Source organism: Chiloscyllium plagiosum, unplaced genomic scaffold (genome assembly GCF_037043375.1).
Source record: "Chiloscyllium plagiosum isolate Xiang-an unplaced genomic scaffold, Cpla_swu_hap1 HiC_scaffold_29, whole genome shotgun sequence".
NCBI lineage: Eukaryota > Metazoa > Chordata > Chondrichthyes > Orectolobiformes > Hemiscylliidae > Chiloscyllium > Chiloscyllium plagiosum.
In genome coordinates, this window is record NW_028270167.1 from 1,094,680 (window position 1) to 1,112,612 (window position 17,933).

At 59.9% G+C, this 17,933-nt stretch overlaps 1 protein-coding gene across 1 annotated transcript in view; it reads right to left on the reverse strand.

The window, feature by feature from the left end:
- Nucleotides 1-9,820, reverse strand: part of zpr1 (ZPR1 zinc finger) — a 51,060-nt gene extending 41,240 nt beyond the window's left edge. The window contains exon 1 of the mRNA XM_087976286.1: nt 9,664-9,820. Coding sequence (XP_087832412.1) covers nt 9,664-9,798 — 135 coding nt within the window. The 5' untranslated portion in view covers nt 9,799-9,820. The remainder of the gene's footprint in view (nt 1-9,663) is intronic.
- Nucleotides 9,821-17,933: the final 8,113 nt, after the last annotated feature.

Sequence of the window (17,933 nt, forward strand, 5' to 3'; positions counted from 1 at the left end):
CCACCCCCCCACACTACCCCGCCAACCCCACTCCCCACCCCCCCACACTGCCCCCCCAACCCCATTCCCCACCCCCCCACACTGCCCCCCAACCCCATTCCCCACCCTGCCCCCCCAACCCCACTCCCCACCCCCCCACACCCCCAAGCCCACTCCCCACCCCCCCCACCCCACTCCCCACCCCCCCCACACCCCCAACCCCACTCCCCACCCCCCCCACACCCCCAACCCCACTCCCCACACCCCCAACCCCACTCCCCACACCCCCAACCCCACTCCCCACCCCCCCCACACCCCCAACCCCACTCCCCACCCCTCCCACACCCCCAACCCCACTCCCCACCCCTCCCACACCCCCAACCCCACTCCCCACCCCCCCCACACCCCCAACCCCACTCCCCACCCCCCCCACCCCACTCCCCACCCCCCCCACACCCCCAACCCCACTCCCCACCCCCCCCCACACCCCCAACCCCACTCCCCACCCCCCCCACACCCCCAACCCCACTCCCCACCCCCCCCACACCCCCAACCCCACTCCCCACCCCCCCCACACCCCCACCCCCACTCCCCACCCCCCCCACACCCCCACCCCCACTCCCCACCCCCCCCCACACCCCCAACCCCACTCCCCACCCCCCCCACACCCCCAACCCCACTCCCCACCCCCCCCACACCCCCAACCCCACTCCCCACCCCCCCCACACCCCCAACCCCACTCCCCACCCCTCCCACACCCCCAACCCCACTCCCCTCCCCCCAACCCCACACCCAACCCCCCCAACCCCACTCCCCACCTCCCCCAACACTGCCCCCCAACCCCACTTCCCACCCCCCCCACACTGCCCCCCCAACCCCACTCCCCACCCCCCCCACACTGCCCCCCCAACCCCACTCCCCCCCAACCCCATTCCCCACCCCCCCCACACTGCCCCCCCAACCCCACTTCCCACCCCCCCCCCCACACTGCCCCCCCAACCCCACTCCCCACCCCCCCCCACACTGCCCCCCCAACCCCACTCCCCACCCCCCCCCCACACTGCCCCCCCAACCCCACTCCCCACCCCCCCCCACACTGCCCCCCCAACCCCACTCCCCCCCCCCACACTGCCCCCCCAACCCCACTCCCCCCCCCCCACACTGCCCCCCCAACCCCACTCCCCACCCCCCCCCACACTGCCCCCCCAACCCCACTCCCCACCCCCCCCCACACTGCCCCCCCAACCCCACTGCCCACCCCCCCCCACACTGCCCCCCCAACCCCACTGCCCACCCCCCCACACTGTCACCCCAACCCCACTCCCCACCCCCCCCCACACTGCCCCCCCAACCCCACTCCCCACCCCCCCCACACTGCCCCCCCATCCCCACTCCCCACTCCCCCCACACTGCCCCCCCAACCCCACTCCCCACCCCCCCCAACACTGCCCCCCCAACCCCACTCCCCACCCCCCCCCCCACAATGCCCCCCCAACCCCACTCCCCAACCCCCCCCCACAATGCCCCCCAACCCCACTCCCCACCCCCCCCACACTGCCCCCCAACCCCACTCCCCACCCCCCCCACACTGCCCCCCAACCCCACTCCCCACCCCCCCCACACTGCCCCCCAACCCCACTCCCCACCCCCCCCCACACTGCCCCCCCAACCCCACTCCCCACCCCCCCCCACACTGCCCCCCCAACCCCACTCCCCACCCCCCCCCCCACACTGCCCCCCCAACCCCACTCCCCACCCCCCCACAATGCCCCCCCAACCCCACTCCCCACCCCCCCCACAATGCCCCCCCAACCCCACTCCCCACCCCCCCACAATGCCCCCCAACCCCACTCCCCACCCCCCCCACAATGCCCCCCCAACCCCACTACCCACCCTCCCACACTGCCCCCCCAACCCCACTACCCACCCTCCCACACTGCCCCCCGACACCACTCCCCACCCCCCCACACTGCCCCACCAACCCCACTCCCCACCCCCCCACACTGCCCCACCAACCCCACTCCCCACCCCCCCAACCCCACTCCCCACCCACCCACAATGCCCACCCAACCCCACTCCCCAACCACAATCCCCACCACCCAACCACAATTCCCACCCCCCAACCCCACTCCCCACCCCCCCCCACACTGCCCCCCCAACCCCACTCCCCACCCCCCCCACACCCCTAACCCCACTCCCCACCCCCCCACATCCCCAACCCCACTCCCCACCCCCCTCACACCCCCAACGCTCCCCACCCCTCACACACCCCCAACACTCCCCACCCCTCACACTGCCCCCCCAACCCCACTCCCCACCCTTCCACACTGCCCCCCAACCCCACTCCCCACCCCCCCACACTGCCCCCCAACCCCACTCCCCACCCCCCCACACAGCCCCCCCAACCCCACTCCCCACCCCCCCACACAGCCCCCCCAACCCCACTCCCCACACTGCCCCCCCAACCCCACTCCCCACCCCCCCCACACACTCCCCTCCCCCCAACCCCACTCCCCACCCCCCCCACACTGCCCCCCCAACCCCACTCCCCACCCCCCCCACACACTCCCCTCCCCCCAACCCCACTCCCCACCCCCCCCACACTGCCCCCCCAACCCCACTCCCCACCCCCCCCCACACTGCCCCCCCAACCCCACTCCCCACCCCCCAACCCCACTGCCCCCCCAACCCCACTCCCCACCCCCCAACCCCACTGCCCCCCCAACCCCACTCCCCACCCCCCAACCCCACTGCCCCCCCAACCCCACTCCCCACCCCCCCACACAGCCCCCCCAACCCCACTCCCCACCCCCCCACACAGCCCCCCCAACCCCACTCCCCACACTGCCCCCCCAACCCCACTCCCCACACTGCCCCCCCAACCCCACTCCCCACACTGCCCCCCCAACCCCACTCCCCCCAACCCCACTCCCCACCCCCCCCACACTGCCCCCCCAACCCCACTCCCCACCCCCCCCACACTGCCCCCCCAACCCCACTCCCCACCCCCCCCACACTGCCCCCCCAACCCCACTCCCCACCCCCACTGCCCCCTCAACCCCACTCCCCACCCCCCAACCCCACTGCCCCCCCAACCCCACTCCCCACCCCCCAACCCCACTCCCCCCCCAACCCCACTCCCCACCCCCCCCACACTGCCCCCCCAACCCCACTCCCCACCACCCCACACTGCCCCCCCAACCCCACTCCCCACCCCCCCACACTGCCCCCCAACCCCACTCCCCACCCCCCCCACACTGCCCCCCAACCCCACTCCCCACCCCCCCCACACTGCCCCCCCAACCCCACTCCCCACCCCCCCCACACTGCCCCCCCAACCCCACTCCCCACCCCCCCCACACTGCCCCCCCAACCCCAGTCCCCACCCCCCACAATGCCCCCCCAACCCCACTCCCCACCCCCACACTGCCCCCCCCAACCCCACTCCCCACCCCCCCCACACTGCCCCCCCAACCCCCACCAACCCCACTCCCCACCCCCCCACACTGCCCCACCAACCCCACTCCCCACCCCCCCAACCCACCCCACTCCCCACCCCCCCACCCAACCACAATTCCCACCCCCAACCCCACTCCCCACCCCCCCCAACCCCACTCCCCACCCCCCCCAACCCCACTCCCCACCCCCCCCACACTGCCCCCCAACCCCACGCCCCACCCCCACACTGCCCCAACCCCACTCCCCATCCCCCCAACCCCACTCCCCACCCCCCCAACCCCACTCCCCACCCCCACACCCCCAACCCCACTCCCCACCCCCCTCACACCCCCAACCCCACTCCCCACCCCCACACCCCCAACCCCACTCCCCACCCCCCTCACACCCCCAACCCCACTCCCCACCCCCCTCACACCCCCAACCCCACTCCCCACCCCCCTCACACCCCCAACACTCCCCACCCCTCACACTGCCCCCCAACCCCACTCCCCACCAACCCCACTCCCCACCCCCCCAACCCCATCCCCACCCCCCCACTGCCCCCCCAACCCCACTCCCCACCAACCCCACTCCCCACCCCCCCAACCCCACTCCCCAACCCCCACAATGCCCCCCCAACCCCACTCCCCACCCCAACCACAATCCCCACCCCCTAACCTCAATTCCCACCCACAAACCCCACTCCCCCAACCCCACTCCCCACCCCCCAACCCCACTCCCCACCCTGCCCCCCATCCCCACTCCCCACCCCCCCACACTGCCCCCCCAACCCCACTCCCCACTCCCCCAACCACACTCCCCACCCCCCCACACTGCCCCCCCAACCCCACTCCCCTCAGCCCCAACCCCACTCCCCACCCCCCTCACACCCTCAACACTCCCCACCCCTCACACTGCCCCCCCAACCCCACTCCACACCCCCCATACTGCCCCCCCAACCCCACTCCCCACCCCCCATACTGCCCCCCAAACCCACTCCCCACCCCCCATACTGCCCCCCCAACCCCACTCCCCACCCCCCATACTGCCCCCCCAACCCCACTCCCCACCCCCCCAACCCCACTCCCCACTCCCCCCACACTGCCCCCCCAACCCCACTCCCCACCCCCCCCACACTGCCCCCCCAACCCCACTCCCCACCCCCCACACACTGCCCCCCCAACCCCACTCCCCACCCCCCCACACTGCCCCCCCCAACCCCACTCCCCACCCCCCCACACTGCCCCCCCAACCCCACTCCCCACCCCCCCACACTGCCCCCCCAACCCCACTACCCACCCTCCCAAACTGCCCCCCCAACACCACTCCACACCCCCCCACACTGCCCGACCAACCCCACTCCCCACCCCCCCAACCCCACTCCCCACCCCCCCACACTGCCCCCGCAACCCCACTCCCCACCCCCCCAACACTGCCCGACCAACCCCACTCCCCACGCCCCCAACCCCACTCCCCACCCCCCCACACTGCCCCCCCAACCCCACTCCCCACCCCCCCAACCACAATCCCCACCTCCCCCACACTGCCCCCCCAACCCCACTCCGCACCCCCCCAACCACAATCCCCACCCCCCCACACTGCCCCCCAACCCCACTCCCCACCCCCATAACCACTATCCCCACCCCCCAACCCCACTCCCCACACCCCCAACCCCACTCCCCACCCCCCACACTGCCCCCCACCCCCACTCCACTCCCCATCTCCCCACACTGCCCCCCCTCCACTCCCCATCCCCCCACACTGCCCCCCCCACCCCCACTGCACTCCCCATCCCCCCACACTGCCCCTCCTCCCCCACTCCACTCCCCATCCCCCCACACTGCCCCCCCTCCCCCACTCCACTCCCCATCCCACCACACTGCCCCCCCTCCCCCACTCCACTCCCCATCCCCCCCCCACTGCCCCCCCTCCCCCACTCCACTCCCCATCCCCCCACACTGCCCCCCCTCCCCCACTCCACTCCCCATCTCCCCACACTGCCCCCACCCACTCCACTCCCCATCCCCCCACACTGCCCCCCCTCCCCCACTCCACTCCCCATCCCCCCACACTGCCCCCCCTCCCCCACTCCACTCCCCATCCCCCCACACTGCCCCCCCTCCCCCACTCCACTCCCCATCCCCCCACACTGCCCCCCCCTCCCCCACTCCACTCCCCATCTCCCCACACTGCCCCCCCTCCACTCCCCATCCCCCCACACTGCCCCCCCCCTCCCCCACTCCACTCCCCATCCCCCCACACTGCCCCTCCTCCCCCACTCCACTCCCCATCCCCCCACACTGCCCCCCCCACCTCCACTCCACTCCCCATCCCCCCACATTGCCCCCCCCCCACCTCCACTCCACTCTCCATCCCCCCACATTGCCCCCCCCACCTCCACTCCACTCTCCATCCCCCCACACTGCCCCCCCCCTCCCCCACTCCACTCCCCATCCCCCCACACTGCTTCCCTCCCCCACTCCACTCCCCATCCCCCCACACTGCCCCCCTCCCCCACCCACTCCACATCCCCCCACACTGTCCCCCCTCCCCCACTCCACTCCCCATCCCCCCACACTGCCCCCTCCCCTCCCCATCCCCCCACACTGCCTCCCCCTCCCCCACTCCACTCACCCCCTCCCCCACTCCACTCCCCCCCTCCCCCACTCCACTCCCCCCCCTCCCCCACTCCACTCCCCCCCCCTCCCCCACTCCACTCCCCCCCCCTCCCCCACTCCACTCCCCCCCCCTCCCCCACTCCACTCCCCCCCCCTCCCCCACTCCACTCCCCCCCCTCCCCCACTCCACTCCCCCCCCTCCCCCACTCCACTCCCCCCCCTCCCCCACTCCACTCCCCCCCCTCCCCCACTCCACTCCCCCCCCTCCCCCACTCCACTCCCCCCCCTCCCCCACTCCACTCCCCCCCCTCCCCCACTCCACTCCCCCCCCCTCCCCCACTCCACTCCCCCCCCTCCCCCACTCCACTCCCCCCCCTCCCCCACTCCACTCCCCCCCCTCCCCCACTCCACTCCCCCCCCTCCCCCACTCCACTCCCCCCCTCCCCCACTCCACTCCCCCCCCTCCCCCACTCCACTCCCCCCCCTCCCCCACTCCACTCCCCCCCCTCCCCCACTCCACTCCCCCTCCCCCACTCCACTCCCCCCCCTCCCCCACTCCACTCCCCCCCTCCCCCACTCCACTCCCCCCCCTCCCCCACTCCACTCCCCAGCCCCCCATACTGCCCCCACTCCACTCCCCATCCCCCCACACTGCCCCCACTCCACTCCCCATCCCCCCACACTGCCCCCCTCCCCCACTCCACTCCCCATCCCCCCACACTGCCCCCACTCCACTCCCCATCCCCCCACACTGCCCCCCTCCCCCACTCCACTCCCCATCCCCCCACACTGCCCCCCCTCCCCCACTCCACTCCCCATCCCCCCATACTGCCCCCACCTCCCCCACTCCACTCCCCATCTCCCCACACTGCCCCCCCCTCCCCCACTCCACTCCCCATCCCCCCACACTGCCCCCCCCTCCCCCACTCCACTCCCCATCCCCCCATACTGCCCCCACCTCCCCCACTCCACTCCCCATCCCCCCACACTGCCCCCCCTCCCCCACTCCACTCCCCATCTCCCCATACTGCCCCCACCTCCCCCACTCCACTCCCCATCCCCCAATACTGCCCCCACCTCCCCCACTCCACTCCCCATCTCCCCACACTGCCCCCACCCACTCCACTCCCCATCCCCCCACACTGCCCCCCTCCCCCACTCCACTCCCCATCCCCCCACACTGCCCCCCCACCCCCACTCCACTCCCCATCCCCCCACACTGCCCCCCCACCCCCACTCCACTCCCCATCCCCCCACACTGCCCCCCCTCCACTCCCCATCCCCCCACACTGCCCCCCCTCCACTCCCCATCCCCCCACACTGCCCCCCCTCCACTCCCCATCCCCCCACACTGCCCCCCCCTCCCCCACTCCACTCCCCATCCCCCCACACTGCCCCCCCTCCCCCACTCCACTCCCCATCCACCCACACTGCCCCCCCTCCCCCACTCCACTCCCCATTCCCCCACACTGCCCCCCCTCCCCCACTCTCCATCCCCCCACACTGCCCCCCGTCCCCCACTCCACTCCCCATCCCTCACTCCACTCCCCATCCCCCCACACTGCCCCCCGTCCCCCACTGCACTCCCCATCCCCCCACACTGCCCCCCCTCCCCCACTCCACTCCCCATCCCCCCACACTGCCCCCCGTCCCCCACTCCACTCCCCATCCCCCCACACTGCCCCCCTCCCCCACTCCACTCCCCATCCCCCCACACTGCCCCCTCCCCCACTCCACTCCCCATCCCCCCACACTGCCCCCTCCCCATCTCCCACACTGCCCCCACCCACTCCACATCCCCCCACACTGCCCCCCCTCCCCCACTCCACTCCCCATCCCCCCACACTGCCCCCTCCCCATCTCCCACACTGCCCCCATCCCCTCCCCATCCCCCCCACACTGCCCCCCCTCCCCCCCTCCCCCCCCCACACTGCCCCCCCTCCCCCACTCCACTCCCCCCCACACTGCCCCCCTCCCCCACTCCACTCCCCCCCACACTGCCCCCCCTCCCCCACTCCACTCCCCCCCACACTGCCCCCCCTCCCCCACTCCACTCCCCCCCACACTGCCCCCCCTCCCCCACTCCACTCACCCCCTCCCCCACTCCACTCCCCCCCTCCCCCACTCCACTCCCAACCCTCCCCCACTCCACTCCCCCCCTCCCCCACTCCACTCCCAACCCTCCCCCACTCCACTCCCCAGCCCCTCATACTGCCCCCACTCCACTCCCCATCCCCCCACACTGCCCCCACTCCACTCCCCATCTCCCCACACTGCCCCCACCCACTCCACTCCCCATCCCCCCACACTGCCCCCCCTCCCCCACTCCACTCCCCATCCCCCCACACTGCCCCCCCTCCCCCACTCCACTCCCCATCCCCCACACTGCCCCCCCTCCCCCACTCCACTCCCCATCCCCCACACTGCCCCCCCTCCCCCACTCCACTCCCCATCCCCCCACACTGCCCCCCCTCCCCCACTCCACTCCCCATCCCCCCACACTGCCCCCCGTCCCCCACTCCACTCCCCATCCCCCCACACTGCCCCCCTCCCCCACTCCACTCCCCATCCCCCCACACTGCCCCCTCCCCCACTCCACTCCCCATCTCCCCACACTGCCCCCACCCACTCCCCATCCCCCCACACTGCCCCCCCTCCCCCACTCCACTCCCCATCCCCCCACACTGCCCCCCCTCCCCCACTCCACTCCCCATCCCCCCACACTGCCCCCATCCCCTCCCCATCCCCCCCACACTGCCCCCCCTCCCCCATTCCACTCCCCCCCACACTGCCCCCCCTCCCCCACTCCACTCCCCCCCACACTGCCCCCCCCCACTCCACTCCCCCCCACACTGCCCCCCCCCACTCCACTCCCCCCCCTCCACTCCCCCCCCTCCCCCACTCCACTCCCCCCCACACTGCCCCCCCTCCCCCCCCACACTGCCCCCCCTCCCCCACTCCACTCCCCCCCACACTGCCCCCCCTCCCCCACTCCACTCCCCCCCACACTGCCCCCCCTCCCCCACTCCACTCCCCCCCTCCCCCACTCCACTCCCCCCCACACTGCCCCCCCTCCCCCACTCCACTCCCCCCCCACACTGCCCCCCCTCCCCCACTCCACTCCCCCCCCACACTGCCCCCCCTCCCCCACTCCACTCCCCCCCACACTGCCCCCCCTCCCCCACTCCACTCCCCCCCACACTGCCCCCCCTCCCCCACTCCACTCCCCCCCACACTGCCCCCCCTCCCCCACTCCACTCCCCCCCACACTGCCCCCCCTCCCCCACTCCACTCCCCCCCCTCCCCCACTCCACCCCCCTCCCCCACTCCACTCCCCTCCCCCACTCCACCCCCCTCCCCCACTCCACTCCCCTCCCCCACTCCACTCCCCTCCCCCACTCCACTCCCCTCCCCCACTCCACTCCCCATCCCCCCACACTGCCCCCACTCCACTCCCCATCCCCCACACTGCCCCCTCCCCCACTCCCCATCCCCCCACACTGCCCCCCTCCCCCACTCCCCATCCCCCCACACTGCCCCCCTCCCCCACCCCCCATCCCCCCACACTGCCCCCCTCCCCCACCCCCCACCCCCCCACACTGCCTCCGCCCCCCGCGGCCTCACTCACATTTTTCAGGCAGTTCATGCACAGACTCTCGATCAGGTTCGGCCCTGCATCCTCCCCCCCTAAATCCGGGAAAAGCGGCCCCGGCCCCGGGCCCGGGCCCGACCCCCCGGGGGCCTCGCCTGCGGACACCGCCATCGGCCTCGCTCCTGCTCCTGGTCCCGGTCCCGGTCCCGGTCCCCGGCCTCGGGCCTGCTCCTCCTCCCGCTCCTGGACACGCTGCTGCCACCTCCCGGTGGGAGGAATGGACAACTGCAATAACTGCATTTCTGTAGCGCCTTCCATGGTCTAAGTGGATCATTCTGGTGTTTTCATTCTTGTCTTCATCCACTTAAAACATAAAAACAAAAATTTTTCAAACCACTTAAATTTTATAGCAACATTTGATTGCCTTGAATTTACTATCTACCACATGCGCAGCATGTTTAAAAGTGCTTTTTTGAAGCGTTGTCATGATCAAAGCACACAGCAAGATCCCAGAAATACCAAAGGATAAATCAGAAAATGCCGGAAATACTCCTCTGGTCAGACAGTATCTCAAAGAAGCTGAGATAACAGATGGAATCATGTTCTCACACTGGATTGGTGTGGGGGGTGTGAGTTTTTTGTGGGGTGGTGGGGTCTCTAATCTGCTGTCGAGCCATCATGCAAGAAGACTTGTGCTTTCACTTTACAGCAAAGCTCACTGTCAATCAGACCTACCCTGGTGTAATGAGCAGGACCAGCTGCCAGAGGCTCCAATAGCTTATGACCTTCTGATGTATTTTATGCTAAGAAGGTGGAAACATTATTTTAGCCTCATTTTTCTGGAGTTTTTAATGTACTTTCTGTTGGGATGCTTGGGGACTTGTTTGTGTTCCCACATTTTCAGTGAGGTTTTACAACCCTCAAAGTAGGGCCTCAGTTGACAGGATGGTTGGTTTGTGATGCAGAATACACGAACAATTTGGGTTCAATTCCCACACTGGCTGAAGTTACTGTGGAGAACCGTCCTTGTCTATCTCTCCAATCACCCTGAGATGTTGTGTCCCTCAGGTTAACCCACCACCAATCAGCTCTCTCTCGAATGAGTCATGGAGATGTACAGCAGGGAAACAGACCCTTTGGTCCAACTCGTCCATGCCGACCAGATATCCCAACCCAATGTCGTCCCACTTGACCCATATGCCTCTAATCCCTTTCTATTCATATACCCATCTGGATGCCTTTTAAATGTATAATTGTACCAGCCTCCACCACTGCCTCTGGCAGCTCATTCCATACACGTACCACCCTCTGTGTGAAAACATTGCCCCTTAGGTCCCTTTTATATCTTTCCCCTCTCAAGCTAAACCATGCCCTCTAGTTCTGGACTCCCCCACCCCAGGGAAAAGACTTTGTCTATTTATCTTATCCATGCCCTCATGATTTTATAAACCTCTATAAGGTCACCCCTTCAGCCTCCAACGCTCCAGGGAAAACATCCCCAGCCTGTTCAGCCTCTCCTTATAGCTCAAACCCTCCAACCCTGAGGTTGAATCCTTTTCTGGTATTCATAGTGAAATCTTTCCAACCTATTTATCTGTTGTAATGTAGTTCATGCTTTCCTTGTTTAGTAAAAGTTTTATTGCTTGTCTTAAAGCACACTTAAGGCACTCTTGTGAATGTGTTCAGTAACTGACTTGAAGGATTTTTTTAAAATCCCAGGTATGGTTTATTGATGCAGTTTTCAATCAGGGATGTGCCTTTTTCAGCATTGCCATCAACTGGGCTCAGAGACAGGGAGCACATGGTACAGGAGCTCAGACACCTCATTTCCTCTAAAAGCAAAATACTACATTACTCAAAATCTAAAATCAAAGCAACTCTAAATGTAGATGTAGGGTCACTGAACTGGAGGGTGTAATGAGACCCAAATACAGAAATTGCTGGAAAAACTCAGTAGATCTGGCAGCATTTGTGGAGAGAACACAGAGTTAATGTTTTGGGTCTAATGACCCTTCCTCAGAAGTAATGAGAGAGGCCAGAGGAGTGCTCTCTCTCTAGTCCCACTGCTGCCACAACCACATTTCAATGTCTTACTCAATTACCAATGAGGTCAGTTAGAGATTTTGGGTGGAACTTTCCCAGACCCTGAACATCGTGGTCTATGGTGCTAAAGCTGAACAATTGTGTGAGAGGCGAATTGAGGAGAGATGTCAGGAGCTGCAAGATGAAACATCTATCAGAGTTCTGGGAAAGAGCAGCAAGAGGTGGATTAATGGAATTGTTGTTCTTTATCACCTTCAGTAACATCACCTCATTAATATGCAGCATCTGCAGGATAGAAACTAGACTGTGAGAATTCCTGATGGGAAAGCCGGAGCGGTTATAGGGAGATTCCAGAAACTGCTCACATCCTGCCCAGTCTGCATGCCCATTTAGACAAGGCTGGCAGCAAAGCACTGGGAGGAGCATTCAATTGAAGGGAAGTTTAAAGCTTCAAAATCAAAACATGAGAGTAGAGGTGCGAGGTAATAAAGAGGGAAATGATCATCAAAGTCTAACAGGATGGGGCAGAAAATAATAAACAATAGAAATCAGAACCAGAATATCTCAGAAATGGATAAAGTCAAGGCTCTTTCTCTGAATAGATGCAGCATTTGTATAAAGATAGATGGGTTGATGGCACAAATTGAAATAAATGAATAGGACTTGATAGCTATTAGAGAGCCTTAGTTACAGGGTGACCAAGACCGAATAGTCAATATTCAAGCTGTTCAAAATTGCAGAAGAATAGGCAGAGGGAAAAGGAGGTGAGGTCACTTTGTTAATGAAGGAAGGTATAGTGTTGTGGTCAGTAGTATCGTAACTTGTGGAGTGCCACAAGGATCAGTCCTGGGGCCTCAATTATTTACTACCTGTATGAAGACTTGGTGGAGGAGCAGAATGTAATGTATCTATGGTCATTGATGTATCCAAAAATAGGTGGGAGGGCATGTTGTGATGAGGATATAAAGAATCTGCACAGGGATTTCGATAGGTGGAGTGAGTGGTCAAAAACTTGGCAGGTGGAGTTTAATGTTGGAAAATATGAAGGTATGCATTTTTCTGGGAAGAATTAAAAGGCAAACTATTAGTTAATGATAGAGAGACTCCAAAAAAGAGCAGCACCAAGGGATCTGGGTGTTCTTGTGCATGAAACAGGAAGTTAACTTGCAGCTGCAGCAAGTAATGAAGAAGATAAAGACAATGTTGACCTTGAAGAGGGAAGTCTTGTTCTAACTGTACAGGCTGTTGGTGAGGCTGCACCTGGAGTGCTGTGTAGAGCTTTGGTCCCTGTATTTAAGAAAGGATGGACTGGTATTGGAGGCAGTTCACAGGAGATTCACACGGCTGATTCCTGGTTGCCATCAAACACAGAAAGAACAAAAACAGAAATTGATGGAGAAACTCAGCAGGTCTGGCAGTACCTGAAGAAAGAAACATACTTAATGTTTCAAAGGGTCACCAGACTCAAACAATCCCAACATCAGTATAACCGTGAATTAGTGTAGGAGCTGAAAATCAAAACTAAAACCAGCAAACTGGGAAATACTCAGCAGCTCAGACAGCATCTGATGTGGAGAAACAGAGTAAAAGTTTTGGAATGCTGTCCCTTCATCAGCACTGGAAAACATCAAGAATATAACAAGTTTTAAACACATCTAGAGCCAGAGAAAGAGGGAGAGGAGGAAAGAGTTAAAGGAAAGGTCTTTGATAGGACACAGAGCTGAGGAGATGAAATGACCATTGGGAAATCGCCAAGGTAAAAGGATGTATAATCGGAGAGGTAAATACAAACGATGTTTCGTGGAGCTGCAGGCTGGCAAAAAAAACTGTAACCTCAGCAGTGTCTTTCCTAAGTAATGTTTTAGCCTCCATTATTGTATCTGAAAATTGAGCAGCTGAAATTATGTTTGTTACTTTAAATCCTTATCCTAATCCTACCATTTAAAGTAATTTTCCAGAGATTTTATCATACTTTTATTCCATAAGACCATCTCTCAGGCTGATACCTGTCCACTCTTATTCTCCGCGACCTGAACTCATGAGGTCAGCAGAGGTCACTGTCTCTGAGCTACCCCAATGCTTCTCACTGCCAAGGACGATCCAATAGCCACCCAGAGCAATGTCTAATACATTGTGCACAAATTCCGCTTCCAGGATTTCTAACCCATAATTAAATGGTTAATTAATAAATACTGTCACTGGGCTTTGTGATCTCAATGTTCAGCTTCCACGTTGTGTGTGTGAACTTTAACCCATCGTTAAGTAAATATCCACGTGTGAAGTTTATTTTCTTGAATTGAATTCCTGCCAAATGTTTATCTGTAAAATTAGCACTTGTAACTAGTCAGCAAATTCCATTGTTTGACTCTGGACAACAGCAGTACAATGTCTGAATGATCATTCTGTCATTACTAAAGAAACAGAGAGAGAGAGAGAGAGAGACAGACAGAGAATGTGTTCCTTTCTTTGGTCAGGGGCTGTGGGCATCTCCAGCATGGTTAGAAATTGTTTCCATCGCTTACAGCCCTAGAGAGCAATCATCAATCAAGATGGGCTGTACCAGAGAAGGACATAGGAACAGGCATTGACTAGATGTCCCTTTCAGCCTGCTCAGCATTCAGTATGATCACAGCTAATCCCTTCTCTCAAATGTAATATTCCCGCTTTCTCCCCATACACCTTGATGCCTTTAAAATCTGAAATGTTATCTATCTCTTTCTTGAATATATTCAGGGATTTGGCCCCCACAGCATTTTGTGGTAAAAATTTCTGCATTCATTACCCTCTGAGTGAAGACATTTTTCCTCATTTTAGTCCTAAATGGTCTATCCCATATCCTGAGGCTGCCCCCCGGTTCTAGATTCCTCAACCAGGAATAACATTCACCCTATAGTGTATCTAGCCCTGTTAGATTATTTTATGTTTCAATCAGACCCTCGCCTTCTAACCTCTAGTGAATACACATTGAATCCCTAGGGTGTGGAAGTAGATCATTTGGCCCATCAAGTCCACCTTAGCCCTCCATAGAGCATCCAACCACCTCCCCACACTATCCTGGCAACCCTGCATTTTCCATAGCTAATCCATCTAACCTGCATATCTTTGGACTGTGGGAGCAAACTGGAGGAAACTCACGCAGACACAGGGAGAAGGTGTAAACACCCCTACCGACAGCCTGTCGGAGGCGGGAATCAAACTCTGGTCCCTGGCACTGTAAGGCAACTGTGCTAACCACTGAGCTACTGTACTACTCAGTCAATCTAATCTCTCCTCATTGGACAGTCCTGTATCCCTGTATCAGCCGAGTGAACCTTTGCTGTGCTCCCTCTATTGCAAATACAGCAAACATTGTTTTAGCTGGCATCTTATGAACTGGCACCCTTGATAAACTGGCAATAATATATCCCTCAAATACCACCAAGTTTACAGTATTATTCGGTCCAATTATTACAGATTTTTAATTTATTTTCCTCAATGTAAGTTTTTATTTGTTGCTCAATTGAATAGCCTCACGGAATATCGACGTTGATTCAATTTCGAGTCCATTTCTCCTCAAATACCGCAGTCTGCCACGATGTCTGAGTCAGTTGAGGGTGTGAGTGGGAAGACTTTCTGCCAGTAAGTTTTATTTAAGGTGAAGTTGCATTATTATTTAAGTGAGTTGTGCTGTAAACAAAGTACAATAATGATGTGTATACCCCTGCATCAAGTTTCAATTACATTGTCTGTGTTTTTACACTGATATGTGTATCTTATGATTATCCAAATATTCAGTCAACCAGCGCATTCCTGCTGTAAGTATTACTCTGGGTATGCTCTCACTAAGGCCCTGTATAACTACAGTCAGAGATCCCTACATCTACACTCTCATCCTCTTGCAATGAAGGCCAATATACCATTTGCTTTCCCCGTTGTTTGCTGCACTGGCCCGTCTACTTCCATTGACTGCTGTACAAGGATATTCAGATCCCTTTGCACAGTCACACTTTCCAAATCATCACCATTTAATAACAACCTGCCTTTCTGCTTTTCACACAAAAAGTATAACTATACATTTAATATAAACATACTGTATCCACTGTGTATTTTCCCACTCACTCAACCTGACTAAATCGCCCGGGGAGGTGGTGGCCTCATGGTAAACTGTTAATCCAGAGACCCAGGTAAAGTCCCAGGTTCAAATCCCACCAAGGCAGATGGTGGAATTTGAATTCATAAACATCTGGAATTAGTGATGACTGGGAATCCATTACCGAGTATCAGGAAAATCACTAATGTCCTTTAGGGAAAGAAACTGTCATCCTTACCTGGTCTGACCTCCATATGACTCCAGACCCATAGCAACATGGTTGACTCTTAACCCCACTCTGGGCAATTAAGGATGGGTAATAAATGCTGCCTCGTCGGTGATGCCCTCGATGATCCCATGATGAATTTTAAAAAACCTTGGAGCCTCCTTGCATCCTCCTCACAACTCTGCCCAACTTTGTGCTATCTGGAAAGTTCCCTCAAGAATAGCTGGGGCCTTAGCATTGATCTGAGTGCGACCACACCAATCACTTCCTGCCACTTTCTGTTTCCCACTCTCTGTTTCCACTCTGTTTCTTGTCTGTCAACCAATTCCCGACCCCTGCCAAATATTAGCATCTATCCCAAGTACTTTAATTTTGCCCACAAATCTCCTAAGATGGACTTTATCAAAAGCCGTTTGAAAATCCAAATACACCACATCCACTGGTGCTCCCTTATCAGTTCCACTAGTTACATTCTCGAAAACTCCAGTAAATTTGTTAAATATGATTTGCCATTTATAGAACTATTCTGGCTTTCTGCAATCCCATTGCTGCTGAGACATCTTTTATAATGGACTCTTACCTTTTCCCCCTATAAAGGTGACACTCACTGGTCTCTCCCTCCCTTTTTAAATAGTGCATTCCCCACCCTCCAGTCTGTAGGAGCTGCTCCAGAGTCTGTACATTTTGGAAGATGACCAACAATGCATCTGATCTTTCCTGGACCATTTCCTGTAGTTTTCCACGGGGTAGTCCATCAGTGAGATTTTACAACCATCACAGTGATTTCATGATCAACCATCATTGAGACGAATTTTGAATTCCAAAGTTTATTTATTGAATTTAAATTTCAGCAACTGCTATGGTGGGACTGACTCTGTGACCCAGAGCATTAGCCTGGGCTTCTGGGTTCCTGGTTTAGTGACATTACCGCTCCATCAGAAATATATATATATATATAGAGAGAGAGAGAGAAAAACAGAAAGACAGACAGAAATAGGTAGATAGAGAGAAAGAAAAAGTAAAAGAGATAGATAGAGAGATAAAATAAATGAGTAAGTATGTGAGTGACAGAGGCATTGACTGGTTCCTGAGGGTATTCCACATCCTCTGGGAATGTGGTTCTCATCTCCTAGTGGCCTGGACAGATACTAATTGCTGCTGCAAACAGCCACCAGAAATCCACAGCCTGAAACATAACCTGTACCCGAATCAGCCAGCCTTGGGAAGCAAGACTATTCATTTTCCAATAGAAGCAGCAGGTCATGTTCACCCACCTGCTCCAGCCTCTCTCAATATTCAATACAACACACAATGATCAGACAGGCTGTTTATCACCTCAAAATGTCCCAAAGATCTCTCAGCTACTGAAGTGTCTTTAATGTAGCAGGAAACACTGTGGGAAGTATCTCTGAGGACAGTATCTGGTGGGCTACACTGAAGTTTCAGTCGGTTTATAAGATGTTGTTTGTTTAGATGCTAAGGGACCTTATCTCAAAAAAGCTTAATGCAAAATGTGACCATTTGGCCCATCATGTCTAACTCACTGAAAGTTCATCCACACCCTGTCTCCCCATGCCCACAGCGTTTTTCTCAGGGCCTTCACAGTTCTGTCCTCAAAAACTTATCCATTTCCCCTTTTGGAAGTTCCCATTGAATCTGCTTCCACCTCACTCTCAGCCTCTTAGAGTCCCCAGATCACAGTCACTAGCTGTAAACTGCACCCCACTAACCACTCCGCCATCCTTTCTCAGATCCCCTCACTCTGTGCCCCTCTGGTTACTGACCATCCTGCCACTGAAACAGTTTCTCAGTGTTTTCTCTATGAAGCTCTTTATCATCTGTCTCTTGACACTACACATGTTATTAAATTATGACCTTTGCTCTAAAAAAATTATCTGAATTGGAATTTGGCCTCTCATTAGAGTTGGGACCACATTTGAGCAAATGTATCACAGTTCACAGTGACAG